Source organism: Salminus brasiliensis, chromosome 8 (genome assembly GCF_030463535.1).
Source record: "Salminus brasiliensis chromosome 8, fSalBra1.hap2, whole genome shotgun sequence".
NCBI classification, from domain to species: domain Eukaryota; kingdom Metazoa; phylum Chordata; class Actinopteri; order Characiformes; family Bryconidae; genus Salminus; species Salminus brasiliensis.
The window spans coordinates 18,710,329-18,724,805 of record NC_132885.1 but is presented as its reverse complement, the minus strand read 5'-3'; the positions used below and the strand labels follow the sequence as shown (position 1 = coordinate 18,724,805).

The 14,477-nt window shown below is 41.3% G+C and overlaps 1 protein-coding gene across 11 annotated transcripts in view; it reads left to right on the top strand.

Moving 5' to 3' along the window:
* Positions 1–14,033, top strand: part of dgkh (diacylglycerol kinase, eta) — a 66,540-nt gene extending 52,507 nt beyond the window's left edge. For 6 of the 11 annotated variants that reach the window (XM_072685956.1, XM_072685954.1, XM_072685957.1 and 3 more), the window contains 13 exons: positions 553–687; positions 842–959; positions 1,046–1,156; positions 1,260–1,356; positions 1,695–1,802; positions 3,562–3,675; positions 4,504–4,638; positions 4,736–5,011; positions 6,639–6,731; positions 6,936–7,055; positions 7,197–7,302; positions 8,727–8,857; positions 10,680–14,033. In XM_072685956.1, coding sequence (XP_072542057.1) covers positions 553–687; positions 842–959; positions 1,046–1,156; positions 1,260–1,356; positions 1,695–1,802; positions 3,562–3,675; positions 4,504–4,638; positions 4,736–5,011; positions 6,639–6,731; positions 6,936–7,055; positions 7,197–7,302; positions 8,727–8,857; positions 10,680–10,766 — 1,631 coding nt within the window. In that variant the 3' untranslated portion in view covers positions 10,767–14,033. The remainder of the gene's footprint in view (positions 1–552; positions 688–841; positions 960–1,045; positions 1,157–1,259; positions 1,357–1,694; positions 1,803–3,561; positions 3,676–4,503; positions 4,639–4,735; positions 5,012–6,638; positions 6,732–6,935; positions 7,056–7,196; positions 7,303–8,726; positions 8,858–10,679) is intronic. The other 5 variants (XM_072685955.1, XM_072685959.1, XM_072685961.1 and 2 more) reach the window with 3 other exon arrangements.
* The last annotated feature ends 444 nt before the right edge of the window (positions 14,034–14,477 follow it).

The following is a 14,477-nucleotide window of genomic DNA, read 5'->3' as shown; positions in this document are numbered from 1 at the left end:
AACGTGTCCAGTAGACAATGAAAGGCTGCGCGTATTCTCCTGACCGCTGTCAGTCCCCCAGGGGTTCCTGGCTGATCCTCCAGCACACAGCTGTTGTGCTGTTGTTAGGAGCCTTTGATGTGTTAGTGTTTGTTAATGTTTATACTGTACCTTTTTGCTTTTGGACGTCCTGTGAATAGTTCATAATCCAATTGCTATGATTGCAATTATGTGATTTAGGCTAGTTTTGATGCTTTGCAGTAAGGCTCTGTAAGGCAAAAGCAAGGCTTCCTTCATGACTAAGCATCCGTGAAGCTGTGCCTTGGAAGAGCACTTTTGCCAGTAACAATGTTCAAGAGTTCAAGAGTCTCTTTTCTGTGTCTTGTTGTTTGTCTCGGAAAACACTCCAGTTCTCCCATGACTCTCCAGTGTGTTGCCTTCGGTTGTGTGTGAGAGAGCAGTGGCATGCAATTTTTATAATTTTTTGTTTATTGCGTGATAAATTATTCAGTGACTGCCCATTCCCCGCAGGTGTGCCTTAGATGTTAAAACCATGCTCCTTTGTTCCTGCAGTGGCTAAGTCGCCCTGTTCGCCTACAGAGAGGCGTGTAAGTCGCAGCACACAGTCCTGTGGCTCCTTCTCCATCCCTCCATTCACCACAAGCAAGGAGAACCTGCCTGTCCTAAACACACGCATTATCTGCCCAGGTATGAGAACACTAATCAATGCTGAATTATTATTGAAAGAATTTACTGTTCCGTCATGTATTGATTTAAAGGTTTGAATATAGTTAAACAGCATGGCCCATTGCCGTACTTTACTAAACTGTCTCTGCAACACTGTTGGTCTGTGGGTCTTCAGGCTTGCGTGCAGGCCTTGCCGCATCCATAGCTGGAAGCTCGATCATAAGTAAGATGTTGCTTGCCAATATCGACCCATTTGGAGCCACGCCTTTCATTGACCCTGATTTGGATCCATTGTAAGAGTCTTTAACTCATCTCTTTATTTTCACATATTATGTCCTGTAGTGAAAAACACCAAGCTGAGTCTTGCCTTTTCCTGTAGGGAGGGGTATTTGGAGAAGTGTGTCATGAACAACTACTTTGGGATCGGCTTGGACGCCAAGATCTCCCTGGAGTTCAACAACAAGCGTGAGGAGCATCCTGAAAAATGCAGGTCAGGCAGTCAGACCTACACTCACCTGGGATATTTGAATAAGATTTAATAGCCATTTCTCGATCTTCATGTTTACATTGTTCCCTTGGGTTATATTTGGTAGGAGCCGGACCAAGAACATGATGTGGTATGGAGTCTTGGGCACCAAGGAGCTTCTGCAGAGGACCTACAAGAATCTGGAGCAGAAAGTCCAGTTAGAGGTAAGGCATCCAGGATATCAGTTAGCAGTGCAAACTCAGAAAGTGCATAGGTATGTAAATTACCATTACAGTACATATGATCACGTCCTCTGGAAAATATTTGAAGTCATTATTTGCCTAATTTATTAGTAATTATAATGATTATACCATAAATCACAATTAGTCACACTTCAGTACCCTCATAACTTATTTGTCACCTTTAGTGCAGTTGTTTTTGTGCTCCTTATGGTCCAGATGAGAACCATTAGGGGTCAGTTGCTCATGTTCATGGCTTACTGCCCATTTCCACTTTGAAGAGAAGAGCGGAGTTCCTCATTGTTGTGTGATGGGTTTTGCAGTGTGACGGACAGTACATCCCGCTCCCCAGTCTCCAGGGGATCGCTGTGCTGAATATCCCCAGCTATGCCGGAGGAACCAACTTCTGGGGCGGCACTAAAGAGGATGATGTAAGTGACCCTATTAACTCTACTTCTTTCCGTTTACTGTTTAATTTTCTCTTTCATACAAGTAATCCTGATTCAATTCGTGGAATGTTTCGGATCTGGAAGCATTTCTAGTAAATTCATCCCAGTGAATCTTCGTATCTGGAAAAGATATGAGTGCAGAGTAACAGACATTGAGAGCTAGTGGCTTATTTTCCATTGACAACATGCTGGCAGACAAGTGTTATTTAGAACTGGCATCTCATTTCACTGAAAAAAAGTCTCAATAATGCCCTTCAAGCAGCAACATGTCAGTTTCTGTGGTTATATTTCATATAGTTAATTTTGAAGATATTCGTAAGCAGTGTAAAGAACTGAGCAAGGAAATCAAATGAGCAGCTGTTCAAAATCTTTTAAACTTGATGACATTTGGCCATCTGCAACTCTGCATAGGCTGCATTGTCTTGGATGTATAGTTTTCCAAATGCGAATACACGGAAAGCTGAAAGCTGAAAAGCGGAATATCTTTGAGACTTTATGTACAAATGTTTGTGGACACCCCTTCTAATGAACAAATTCAGCTACTTTAAGATGCACCCATTGCTGACACAGATGTGCAAAAGCACATGCACAGCTTGTTTAGTCCCTGTGAGGAAGTATTGCCCATAGAACAGGACACTCTGAAGCAGAGAACCATCAACCTATCGGCACCATGCCTAATGCCAGGCTTGGGCTGGAGGAGTATAGTTTAGGTCTGTGGAGTGATGGAACTGTGCTTCTCTGGAATGATGGATGGTGCTCCATCCAGTACGTTTGGGATAAGTTGGGGAATTGAAGATGTGTTAGGGTGGCGGTCATCCAACATCCTGACCTCACTTTTGTTCTTGTCGCTGAATGCAATCAAATCATCACAGCAATGCTCCAAAATCTAGTAGTAACCCTTCACTGGACAGTGGAGACAGATACTTCAGCCAAAGCAATACCATTGATTTCGGAAGAAACAATGAATAAGCAGATGTCCAAATACTTTTGTATATATAATGTGTTTGCGAGTGGTTGGGTCAGAGAGATTTTTGACAGGGAATTTGCTTCCCTTCGTGCCTGTTTTTGGTTTCTATAGTTTGTCCTGTAAATTCAAACTCTGCTAATTTTGTACCTGTACATGAAAACACTGTAAGCTCCAAGTGGCACCATGATTTCATAAAGAATTAAAGTGCAATCTTCTAGTTATTTATTTGGTGATCTGCAATGGCATGGAGAACACAACTGTCTCAGAGGAACCTTGTAAACCTGCTCTGGTATTTAGCTTTTGTGTGCGGCTCACAAGCTTCTCATGGCTGGTTTATTAGCTGGCTGTGGAATGAAAGGCCTCCCCTGTGTCCAGCCCCAGCATGAGGGGTTACACTGGACTCTGGCAGGACTCTGCAAGGCTCGGTTACATAAGCAGGCCGGAGCAAAAGAGCACTGACATGCCTGTGATCTTGAACAGGACATCCAGTGGATCTGCTCCAAAAACGTCATCTGTTGAGCCAGTGTCAATGCTGGACGTGTAGGTTATTTTCGTATGAAGTGCACTAACTGCTGGGACAGAGGCAGCAGAACTGTCAGTGATAATTGCTTTAGTCCCTTATGGTATTTAACTAGTGTTTGTGAATGGCCTTCTGGTGGTAGTCAAGGAAATCTGTACAGAAAAAATGGAAACAAAAATGCATGTGAGTGGGTCTTACAGACATTATGCATGGATTCATTCAATTCATTCTTATTTTTTTTTCTTATGTACTAGATATTCTGTGCTCCATCATTTGATGATAAAATCTTGGAAGTGGTTGCTGTGTTTGGAAGTATGCAAATGGCGGTGTCTAGAGTGATCAAGCTCCAGCATCATCGCATAGCCCAGGTGAGCCTTACAGTGCTTATAATTGTCACTCCATCACGTATAATGTTCAGTACTCTCTCTCTCTGTGTTTGTGTGTGTGTGTAGCTGTCATGCAAAACCTCTGTATCTTTGTTTTTGAGGTTTTTGACATTACGTGAGTTTGTCCCTCACATTTACATTTGCACATTTAAGGCATTTAGCAGATGCTCTTATCCAGAGCGGCTTACAAAAGTGCTTCACTATCCTTAGTTTTTATCGGCTAGTATCCAAAAGATACCTCAGACGCTACTAAATAGAAAAGTCAGTATGGAGACCACAATACTCAACTGCACTACACTCTGCTGAAGTACACCTTGAAACAGACACCCAGGGGAAGTTCGTTCCACCACTTTGGTGCCAGGACAGAAGTAAGCCTGGACGCTTGTCTTCCGTGGATGCTAAAGGATGGCGGGTCAAGCCGAGCTGTACTTGAAGCTCAAAGGGCTCTTGGTATAGATCAGCTTTTGACTACTGCCATCAAGTACGGAAGGGGCTGGTCCAGGGTCAGGGCTTTGAATCTGATACAGGCAGCAGGTCTGAGATCGCAGCAGGGGAGTTACATGACTGAACATAAAAACATTGAAGACAACCCATGCTGCTGCATTCTACATCAATTACAAGTGCCGGTGTCAGAACTTTAGGATGAATAGACCAATAGAAATGCCAGTAGAAATAGAAATTATTTCCATTTTCTGTGAAGCCATTTTGAAGACACAAGGTTTTTGTGTGATAGCCACTGTATACTGCAACACTCAGATTTTTCCTATAGTGACATACTACCCTTTTCTCCAACTCCTCTTAATGCCTTAGTGTCGCACAGTAAAGATTACAATCCTGGGAGATGAAGGAGTGCCTATTCAAGTGGATGGAGAAGCCTGGATCCAGCCTCCTGGAGTCATCAAGATCCAACACAAGAACCGGGCCCAGATGCTGACCAGAGACAGGGTGGGTGTTAGTTTATATGCGCATGAATACCTTTCACAGTACATTGTACTCAACCCTTGTGCATCTTTATCACTGAAGCTTTCTGCCCTCGTCACAGGCATTTGAGAACACGTTGAAGTCATGGGAGGACAAGCTGAAGTATGACAAGCCTCCTCTGCGGCCGCACCTGTACCCTCAGCACTCCGTGGACCTGGCGACTGAGGAGGAGGCCACGCTCATCCAGATGTGTGCCCGTGCCGCTGAGGAACTCATCACCAGGATCTGTGAGGCTGCCAAGACCAACGGGCTTCTGGAGCAAGAGCTAGCTCACGCTGTTAATGCTGCATCGCACGCCATCAACAAAACTCACCCCAAGTTCCCTGAGGTAAGTCAGGTCTGTAGTACAGTGTTTAATCACCATTTGAATGTCCGCATTTAAAACGTAGTATTCAGATATCTAAAAAGAGTGTAATTATGTATTTGATATTCTTATGATAGCAGAATAGTGCAGTATATCTATTTAGTGATTAATCTCTGTTATCACAGACTGTCAGCTGACCCGAATAGTAATTAAGACAGTTCAGGCACTATACACTGTGCATGTTTGTCAACATTGTGCTTTTTTTAAGATGAGACAAGAACAGCGGCTTAACATTTCTGTGGGTCTATGCCAGATACTTAGTCAAAAGCTTCATTAAAAATGACCAGATAATATTCCAAATTCTGTGTCCCTTATTTCAGTACTTTAGTGAGTAAATGGAAATGTTGATTTGCTGGAGTTATTGAGGTAAACTAGACAGAAGTGTGCTCTTGTGAGGAGAAAGGAGGTTTTTATTGAAAGGATATTGACAGATCACCATTTGGTCAGAAGCAGGAAAAGAACCAGATTAAATGGCGTGTCTCCAAAATCTTCAAGATTATTTAAACAGGTGAAAAAAAAGTACAGAAACACTCTGGAGAAAGCGGACTTACAGATATATATATATATATATATATATGATAATAATTGATGATAAAATGATAAAAATTAACCCGTATAATATACCCTAACAACATCCAACAGATACTATAGTTGAGATTCCAGTTTGAATATCATGATCAAAAATATATGCCCATCTTGAACCTAATTACCACTTGAAGCAACAGTGAAATTACAAACATGGCTTGGTGGAAAATGAAAGTTGAAAAGAAAATTACAGTCAGTAGTAATTGTGGTGAAAATCTTCTGTTTACAAGTTAACAAATAATCCAGAGTCGAAAACTGGGACCACAAATAGGAAAATATAATTCTTAGACTTGAGAGAAATAACAACCAAGACTTTGTAAGGAACAGAGGCAAACACAGTCCTTAAAAAGCTTTCCAACGACCCTGACTCGAAACAAGCGTTTAACACGTAGCGATTACTTGCACAATAGCGACCTCCAGTGACAAGGGGGAGAGTTTGTGGTAGCAGACACGGCACACATTACAGCATTCACATAATACAATGGAAGATGTGTGGAGGTGTTCCAGAGCAGCATGATGGACTAACTGTTAAGTCTATAAACAGAAGCTTGAGAGTTTGAACCCCAGTGATATTTAGTCATATTTATTTTCATGTAACTATGTTCATTTTTAACAGCTACATTTGAGCATAGATTCAACTGCGGTCATGCGGTTTTAAGTGCTGATGAAGTGTGCACTGGATTATCAACCCTTCTTGAGTTGAATCCGATGTGCTAAGCAGCATTTATTGTTGGCCATTCTGACAGTGGCAAGACTGGACTGTTCAATTTCCCAGGGCAACAAACCACCCATCAGATAAAATCCAATCACTCCAAATAGATGCAGCTGATTACTGTATGATTCAAGAGATCCTTAAATACAGAAAAAAGATTTTTATTTTATATTCTACAGTGAGAAATATGACTAAAATATCATACCATCATTGACTGTGCACTTAAGGGTAGCTCAAAGACTGGACTTTGGAAACACAGATGTTCCGTTGGAGTGTTTTAATCAGATGGTCTTCTTTTTTCAGAGCCTGACCAGGAACACAGCTATTGAAGTGGCAAGCACAGTGAAGGCCCTGCACAATGAGACTGAGTCCCTCCTAGTAGGACGGGTGTCATTGGTAAGGGCGTTTCAAAAGTTGTGTTAACTTTTAGCTTCTTACAGCAGAGCCTCTTTTTTAAAGAATTGCCCCCCTGACTGTCACTGTGCATGATTGAAATGATGAAGATTTCCACCATTTACCTTGGCATGCTGGTTGTAGTCTATGGCTACGCTATGTGTGATTTTTGGCAAAGGCTCACGTTGTGGGCTTTGTATCCTACAGCAACTGGACCCCCCTGAGGAGGAGCTGCTGTCCAGCGCTCTGCAGAGTGTGGAGGTGGAGCTGGGCAAGCTGGCTGAGATTCCTTGGCTCTACCACATCCTGCAGCCCAACGACGAGGAGGTGAGATCAAGCGGACTATTGTGGAGTCAGCTTTTAGCCATGTATTTAACACCAGCTCTTGGCCGAGTGTGTGACCGTGAAGGTGCTGGCTTCAGATGTTACCACTGTAAAGAGTGAAAAGGTCTCTGTCGTGTGTGATAGGACCACTCCCTGGAGTACGGCAAGAGAAACAGCCGCAGCGGCATGTTCCGCATCGTGCCAAAGTTCAAGAAGGAGAAGGCCCTGAAGAAGTCCAGTCCACAGTCAGGTAAGAGTTGCGTGGGTGTTCTGACGTTGGACAGAACGCAAACATTTTTCATGGATGGCGTGTTGCATTCATGGAGTGCCGTGTGTTGTGTTCCCACATCATGTTTTGAAATAGACAAGAATGCCATATTGCTGAGTCTTGCCAGAACAAAAACTGAATCCTGAGCATTTTTTATTTTGTAAGTGTTTCTGGGTAACACAGCATCCCAGTGCTCTGTTAAAGGATGACGTGTCTGACCTCCTTCGGCCATTATGGCAATGCTGTGTGGCCTGTCTGCTGACACAGAGCTCCACGTAGCATCTACACCCCCCACCCCCAAGAGTTCTCTGTGTTCTGTGATGTCCTCAGTTCTACCCAACCATCCATGAGCATCCTGCACTTTCCTCTGTTCATGGTGTCGTCCTGTGAGTCAGATACAGTCCCATGTGTCCACACATGAACAGTAGGCACAAACCAAGGCTCAGCTCACAGAAGGGAAACCACTATATTGCATATACAGATATATCAGCAGGTCTTTCTTATTTGTATGTGGGGACACATTTTAGGAGATTTGATGCTGAAACCATTGGACTTATTGGAACCACTGGAAATGTACATGGCAGTAATTTAATAGCTAGTTCAGTCGGATAGATATTGTTGCTGTTGTAGCAAAAGAACACGCATCCCAGTTTTATTGTTACTGTTACCCTGTATGAAAGAGCCAACTGTCCTTTAAGTGGTGTAAATGCACATCATGAGGATTGGACCAATAGAAATGCGACAATATATTCTTTACAGGTGAGCAAACCATTCACTGCTACAGGTGCATAGGAAATGCACGTAACTGTTTTTACATGTGCTTCTGTGTTTCGGGGTACATTAAGCTTTAGTTGATATTGATAAGGTATCTCTGAAGCGTGGCATCCTGCTCGTGGATGAGCCAGCATATGGCTTTCTCGGACAGGACATTTCGAATCATGGTGCAAAGGCCAGATGTACAGCATTTAGGGTGCACAGGCTTCAGCCTCCCGTCCTCCTTTCTCCCGTCCTCCTTTCTCTCTCTAGCTCTCTCTCTCATTTTTCCTCTCTCTTCCTCTATCTCCTGTCTCCTGTGTCTGCTCTGAATGCGGTGGTGGATGTCCCACTGTGATAACCTGCATGCCAGAAAAAAAGAAACAGTCCTCTGGGTGTGCCAGTGACCAGAGACCTTTACCGAGAGCGAACCTGTTTAACCCTCTCTTTGCCAGCTGCCGCTGCCACTCCTTTCTGTGTTTCTTCTCTTTCTGTTTTGATCCCCCCTCTTCCCTCTTTTGTGGTTGTTGTTGTTGTTTTTTTTTTTTCATTTCCAACCCATTTTGGCCTTGACCCTGTTCTGCTTGTGTCCTGCGCGTGTGTGCGGGGGTTTTCGGAGACTGAAGGGGGCTTCTCGCTCTTGACTTGTGTAGTTCAGAGGTGGGGCACTGAGGAGGTGGGCGCCTGGCTGGAGCAGCTCAGCTTGGGGGAGTACAAAGACACCTTCATCCGGCACGACATCCGCGGCTCAGAGCTCCTACACCTGGAGAGGAGGGACCTGAAGGTATACACACACCCCCCCCGTCCCGCCCTTTACGTGCCTCACAATGTCCCTAAGAACAAATCAGAACCTTCTCTCTATCTCTCTCTTTCTCTCTTTCTCTCTCTGTATCTTTTCTGTCTTTTTTGACCTGACCCCTGTTTGCTATTATGTGCTGCACTGCTCTGCTTGGCTTCCTCTGTGCAAGTGTCGTTTGAGACTTGAACCTACTTACATAACTAACCGTTTGTGGCCCTGACATGCTTACAGGCTTTGGAAGCGCTGAGATGTAGACTAGTCAAATAGTGAAAGGGGATAAAAAAAAGTGGTGAGGGGGAAAGCTAAAAAAAAAAAAGAAGTGTGACTGCACCTGCAGCATGGTGTGACACATGTGCATCAACTACTGTTGTGTGGCGGACAACTCCACTGGTGTGAAGAGCTCAGCTGTGAACCAGCATGCTTCTGTTTGTGTTATTTCATTTTATTTATTTTTTTTTTGAGTACAGTGAGAAAAGTGTGTGTGCGCCTGTGTTTTCTCACACGATGAGGCAAAATGACACTAGCAGGAACAAGCAAAGCTTAGATGAACTTACATAACAAGTGCAAACCCGTAGCTGGAATGAACTCAAGTATGGTGTAATTGGTAATAGAACCCTTTAATGATTGAATGAATGCTAAAAGCAGTCATTGGAGACATCACGGATCACACACGCACCAGTAAGACAGTGCACCCGATTTACAACTCCATTGTCAACATGACCTGAGCATTCTTCAGAGTTATTAATGTGGAGTTGAATGATTATATGTTGTCATCTGTTACTTGTGGTAAATATGTTATATGATAATTCTACAATGGTGATGTATCATATATACATTAGAAGTAAAAGGACAGAACAAGTGTTCCTTGGACTGTGCCATTTTTATTCTTTGTTGTACCCCCCACCCCCTCATTTCAGATGTCCCTATCATTTATATGGAAGAACCCCCATGTTGTCTATTGGGCTGTCCTGGTGGATATTGGGAAAATGAGTATATTTAATAAATGTATTCCAATCTTTTAATGTGCAATATATTGAAATTGTTCAACTGATCTTGGCAAAATGTACTATTGATTGATTGATTGGTAAGATTCTAGTTCAGTAATACAGTTTTTAAACATGGGGAAATTATGAGGATGTAGCTTTGTTAGATGAGTTATATCTAACAAAGCTACATCCCTATGTTTTCAGCATGGTTAAAAACTGTAACTGTAAAATATGTATGGCATTTAGGAGATCCTTACAGTCAGTCATTCTCTCAGAATATCCTCAGCTAGTGTCCCTTTTGATTCTTTTGAAATACTACAAGAGCACTGAATACCCCTAAAGCAACACTTTGCAAGCAATACACCATTAGTAGAACCTAAATGTAGAAATGACTAAACTGTGCGAGGAACAAGCTTTAATTGATATTAGTGCTTTATTAAGATACACACACATATATAATCAATATATATATATATATATAATCTCTATATATAATCAATTTATATATATATAGAATCATCAATTACAATGTATAACATCTTGAATTCATATATCAAGTCCGAGACTACATGGAGAATCTCCTTTCAGAATGCTTTGTAGTCCAAGACTAGGGCTTAATCCTTGTCCAGTAAACCACCCCATCAGTAATTTAACAGATTTAATATTTAATCCTCATTTTTACTTGGTTCAAATTACTCTGATCATGTAGCAGATTTCGGGTTTTTTTCTCAGAGCACAAAAATTGTACATTGTACATATAACTGATGCCTGATGACTAAATATATCCTTTTCAGCAAATGTTTGTGTGGTCGTTTCAACAGGATCTGGGGATCTCGAAGGTGGGTCATATGAAGAGAATTCTCCAGGGAACTAAGGACCTGGCTAAGAGCGCCATGGTGGACCTGTGAGGCTTGAGCACGCACGTGTTCCTTTCATCAGGAGCGGATGTTTCACTGAGCTCCATTGTCTGGATGAGCTCAGTATCGAGAGGTTTCTCCCGTTGTTTAAGCATAGCTTTAGAGAACCTGAGAATGTGTTGTTTTAGAGCGAGTGCTGGTGCCAAAAGAGACAGTAGCGGTAGAATGATGTAGACCGTGGTAGATTTACAGACAAACAAACAAACAAACAAAAAAAGCCATTTTTTACATTCTGCATTAATGGCACAATCAGGTATGCAACTCTCATTGTAGAGGCAACTTCTGGCATCTTTAAAAGAGTCAAGAGTAGCAAAACAGGACTTCCATAAAGTGTTCACTGTGGGTGAAGTAAGGCCTTGTAATAGCTCACTGGCTCTTTGCCTTGCGGTAGATGGCTACAAAAGGATGGGGAGAGATGATGTGTCAGCAATATTCTTCTTTCGACAGCACTGTTTACATTTTAAGGAGACAGGAAAACGGCTGCTGAAGCATTGCAATCAAAGGGCAATCATAGCGAAGTAGTTTGCAGTCCAGGAAAAAAGGTTTAAAAAGGGGGTTCCTAAAACAGTGACATTCTGATGCATGTTATTTATGCTTGATTCCGGTATCTATTTCACTGCATGATTAGTGTCTTGTTTTTTATTGTACAAACTAACACTTGAACAAGTTTTCTATGACTTTAGTATGATGCCATTTGTTACTACTGAAAAATCCCTGTGGTCTTAATAATAGACTACTGTTTTATTTCTATTTATTTGTTTGCATGAAACCTCTGTGTCAAAGAGCAGTGTCATGTGCCATATTTATTGTAAAATGTGCTTTATTGGTAGGAAGCCTATGATTTAGATCTGATTAGCACATTAAATAAGGCAAATATCAGTTTGTTGTAAAAACAGTACCAAAGTGAATGTGGCCAAAACATTTTGTTGATTTAAAAAAATGATTTTTCTGCTTAAGATTTCCCACAAACTCCGTATTGTGTAGTATTTTTAAGTCTCTTTAGCCCCAACCTCAGTATCGTGTAGTACTTTTAAGTCTCATTAGCCCCAAACTCAGTATCGTGTAGTACTGTTAAGTCTCATTAGCCCCAAATACAGTAGGTTACTAGGTTACAGTTAACATTTAACAGTCCTTTGACATATAATTTCCCCCAGGTTCAGTAGAAATTAGCATTTACCTGTGCTTTAACAGTTAACGCTCAACAGTACGTTTAGGTATCATTTCCCCCAAATTTCGTAGAATTTTTTACATTTAGTACTGATTGTAAGGATCCGAATATTAGGGTGGAAATTCTCAGTAGATCTGAAAAATGGAGTCGCCTCTGCACTACTGACTCTGAATCTACATTTCAGCATTTATCTATTTTACTCAGAATAGGAGACTTATTTTCTGCATTAGATATTGCAGTTGATCTGCAACTATGCGTAGGTTTCTCATGACTGTCGCTCCTTAAATTGCATTTAGGGATAAAATGTAAGTTTGATAGGATACCCAGAACTAAAGTTTGTTAAGTGGATGGCATTACAGGGTATACTAGTATAAGTGAAGTTTTGTTTGTTAATATATATGCACTGTACATATCTTGGAACTGTTTGTATAGATAAATGGTTTGTATAGATTAATGCTAACCTGATATATTGAGCTTACACATTTGATTGTGTATAGTGCACCATGATAACGATGTGAACTATTCTGATGTTTAGTAATCACATTTATATGTTAAGTGCTGTTGTAATCTTTTGAAGGTGCAATATTGTATTTATTTTGATACATTTTCTTCTCGACGAAGTTTTATTATGTGACGTTTTTCCATGGAAAACAAAAACCAGTTCATGCACTCCTTTTTCGATTCTCGTGGACAGACTTACCACACCATAACTCTTTCCAAATTCATCAAATCTTCCATAGGCAAATTGTCAGACATATCTACTAAACTGTGCTTCCAGGATAATTTGCTAGACAACTGGATGTTCTCACTATGAAACGGGCAGAACTGCCTGCTGTGCCTCTTTTATTGTCATTGCAGTGGAGATTTTTCACCCATTAGCTTTGATCAAGTCCTGTAAATCAAGAGATCACGAGCACATGTAGGTTTCCCCATGGGTTTATAATGGTCTTATCATAATCTCCCCCTAGAGGGTGTCAGATCACACCTGTCCCAGCCACGTTCTAACTGACACATTCTTTTCCACCTGCATTGAATCTTCATCAAGTAACAAAGACTCAGAAAATCAGAGCAAACCGGAAATGAGAACCACTGACACATTACCAAGTAAACAAAGGGGGCGCAGATGTCCTAAAGAGGGGCTGCAGCAGGTTTTCCATTCAAAACTGGCTCTAGATTTGGGTGTTCTTTATCTCCTTAACTCCACAAGAACGACTGGAGTGTGTAAACGTGCCTAGATGTGTTTACAACTGGCCGTTGACCAAATGATTCAGGAGGAATGGGAGTTGGAATGGCCCACTCTAAATATCTTAACCAACTAGGTCCATTTCTGGAGAATATCAGTCTTCACTCTTAACATGCATGCTTTGCCATTAAAAACTGAATGTAGTGTTTTTATTTGCTTTGGTTTTTCCACGTAAACAGATATGCATTGCCTTTGAAAGGAGTCAAAGACTGTATTTTTCCAGTGAGAAAATGAATCTCCCCAGTTGGCTAGAGTCATTACCAAAGATACCAGTACAAAATGTCAGTTGACTCTACAAGTCATTTCACTCTGGAAACCTGCACCACAAGTTTCAGTGTTAACAAGGCATAGTGCCATAGATGCTGTTAGATGTGAAGTGAAAAGCCAGTAATAGTTTTTCAGGAAGGGTGACTTCTGCGCATCGCGCCGCAAAAGATTTAAGGATAGCTTCACGTCATAACCCCTGAAGATCTGGCCTTACAGTGTTACCATTTATAAACTGTAGCAGGTTGACTGACCTCAATATAACGGTGCCTCTGTGTGGTGTCTTTTTTTTTCTTCTTTTTTTTTGCTCTCATTTTGCTCAGATCCCCAAGTGCAGTCTTCCTCTCATGCTGCAGCGAATTCATCTGCACACCTTCTGCGTGTATCTGTCTCTGAACGAGCTCTCTAGAGTGTACCCACCAGAACAGGAGTGTTTTTTTATGATAAGGCATCAGGCAAAAGCAAGAAGCTTGGGCTTATCTTTAGATGGTGTACATAAAGCTGTATACTGCCTGATTTTTCAAATCCAATTCACATGAGAAATTTGTAGAGCAGGATTGCATATTGCTGACATGATCCTATTAAGAGATGTGCGATGTGAGTTTCCTTTGTTTACATTGTGTTTACAATGGCACAGTTTCATTTTTAAATACTACGTGTATAGCTATATACAGCATTTGCATATTTATTAAGGTTAAACAACTGATGTGTATGTGTTTTCACCATTGGGATATAATGTTACAGTAGTCACTTGTATTGATATCTGGATGATTTTTGGTAAAGTAGTTGGTAATTTTTATGACTACTAAGTGACTGTTTTCTGTGCCTTCTTATCGTAGATGCATGGTTAACTATTTATTACAATATGGAAGTCACTGAGATGTGTATTTTTGTATCCTGATTGAAGAAATAAATGTTGCAATTTTGTTGTACATTTTGAAGTGGTAAAATGGTACCACTTGATATCTTACTTCTTCAATAAATCTGAAAGCATACACAGCGTACCATGTCCTTTGTTCTGATTCCT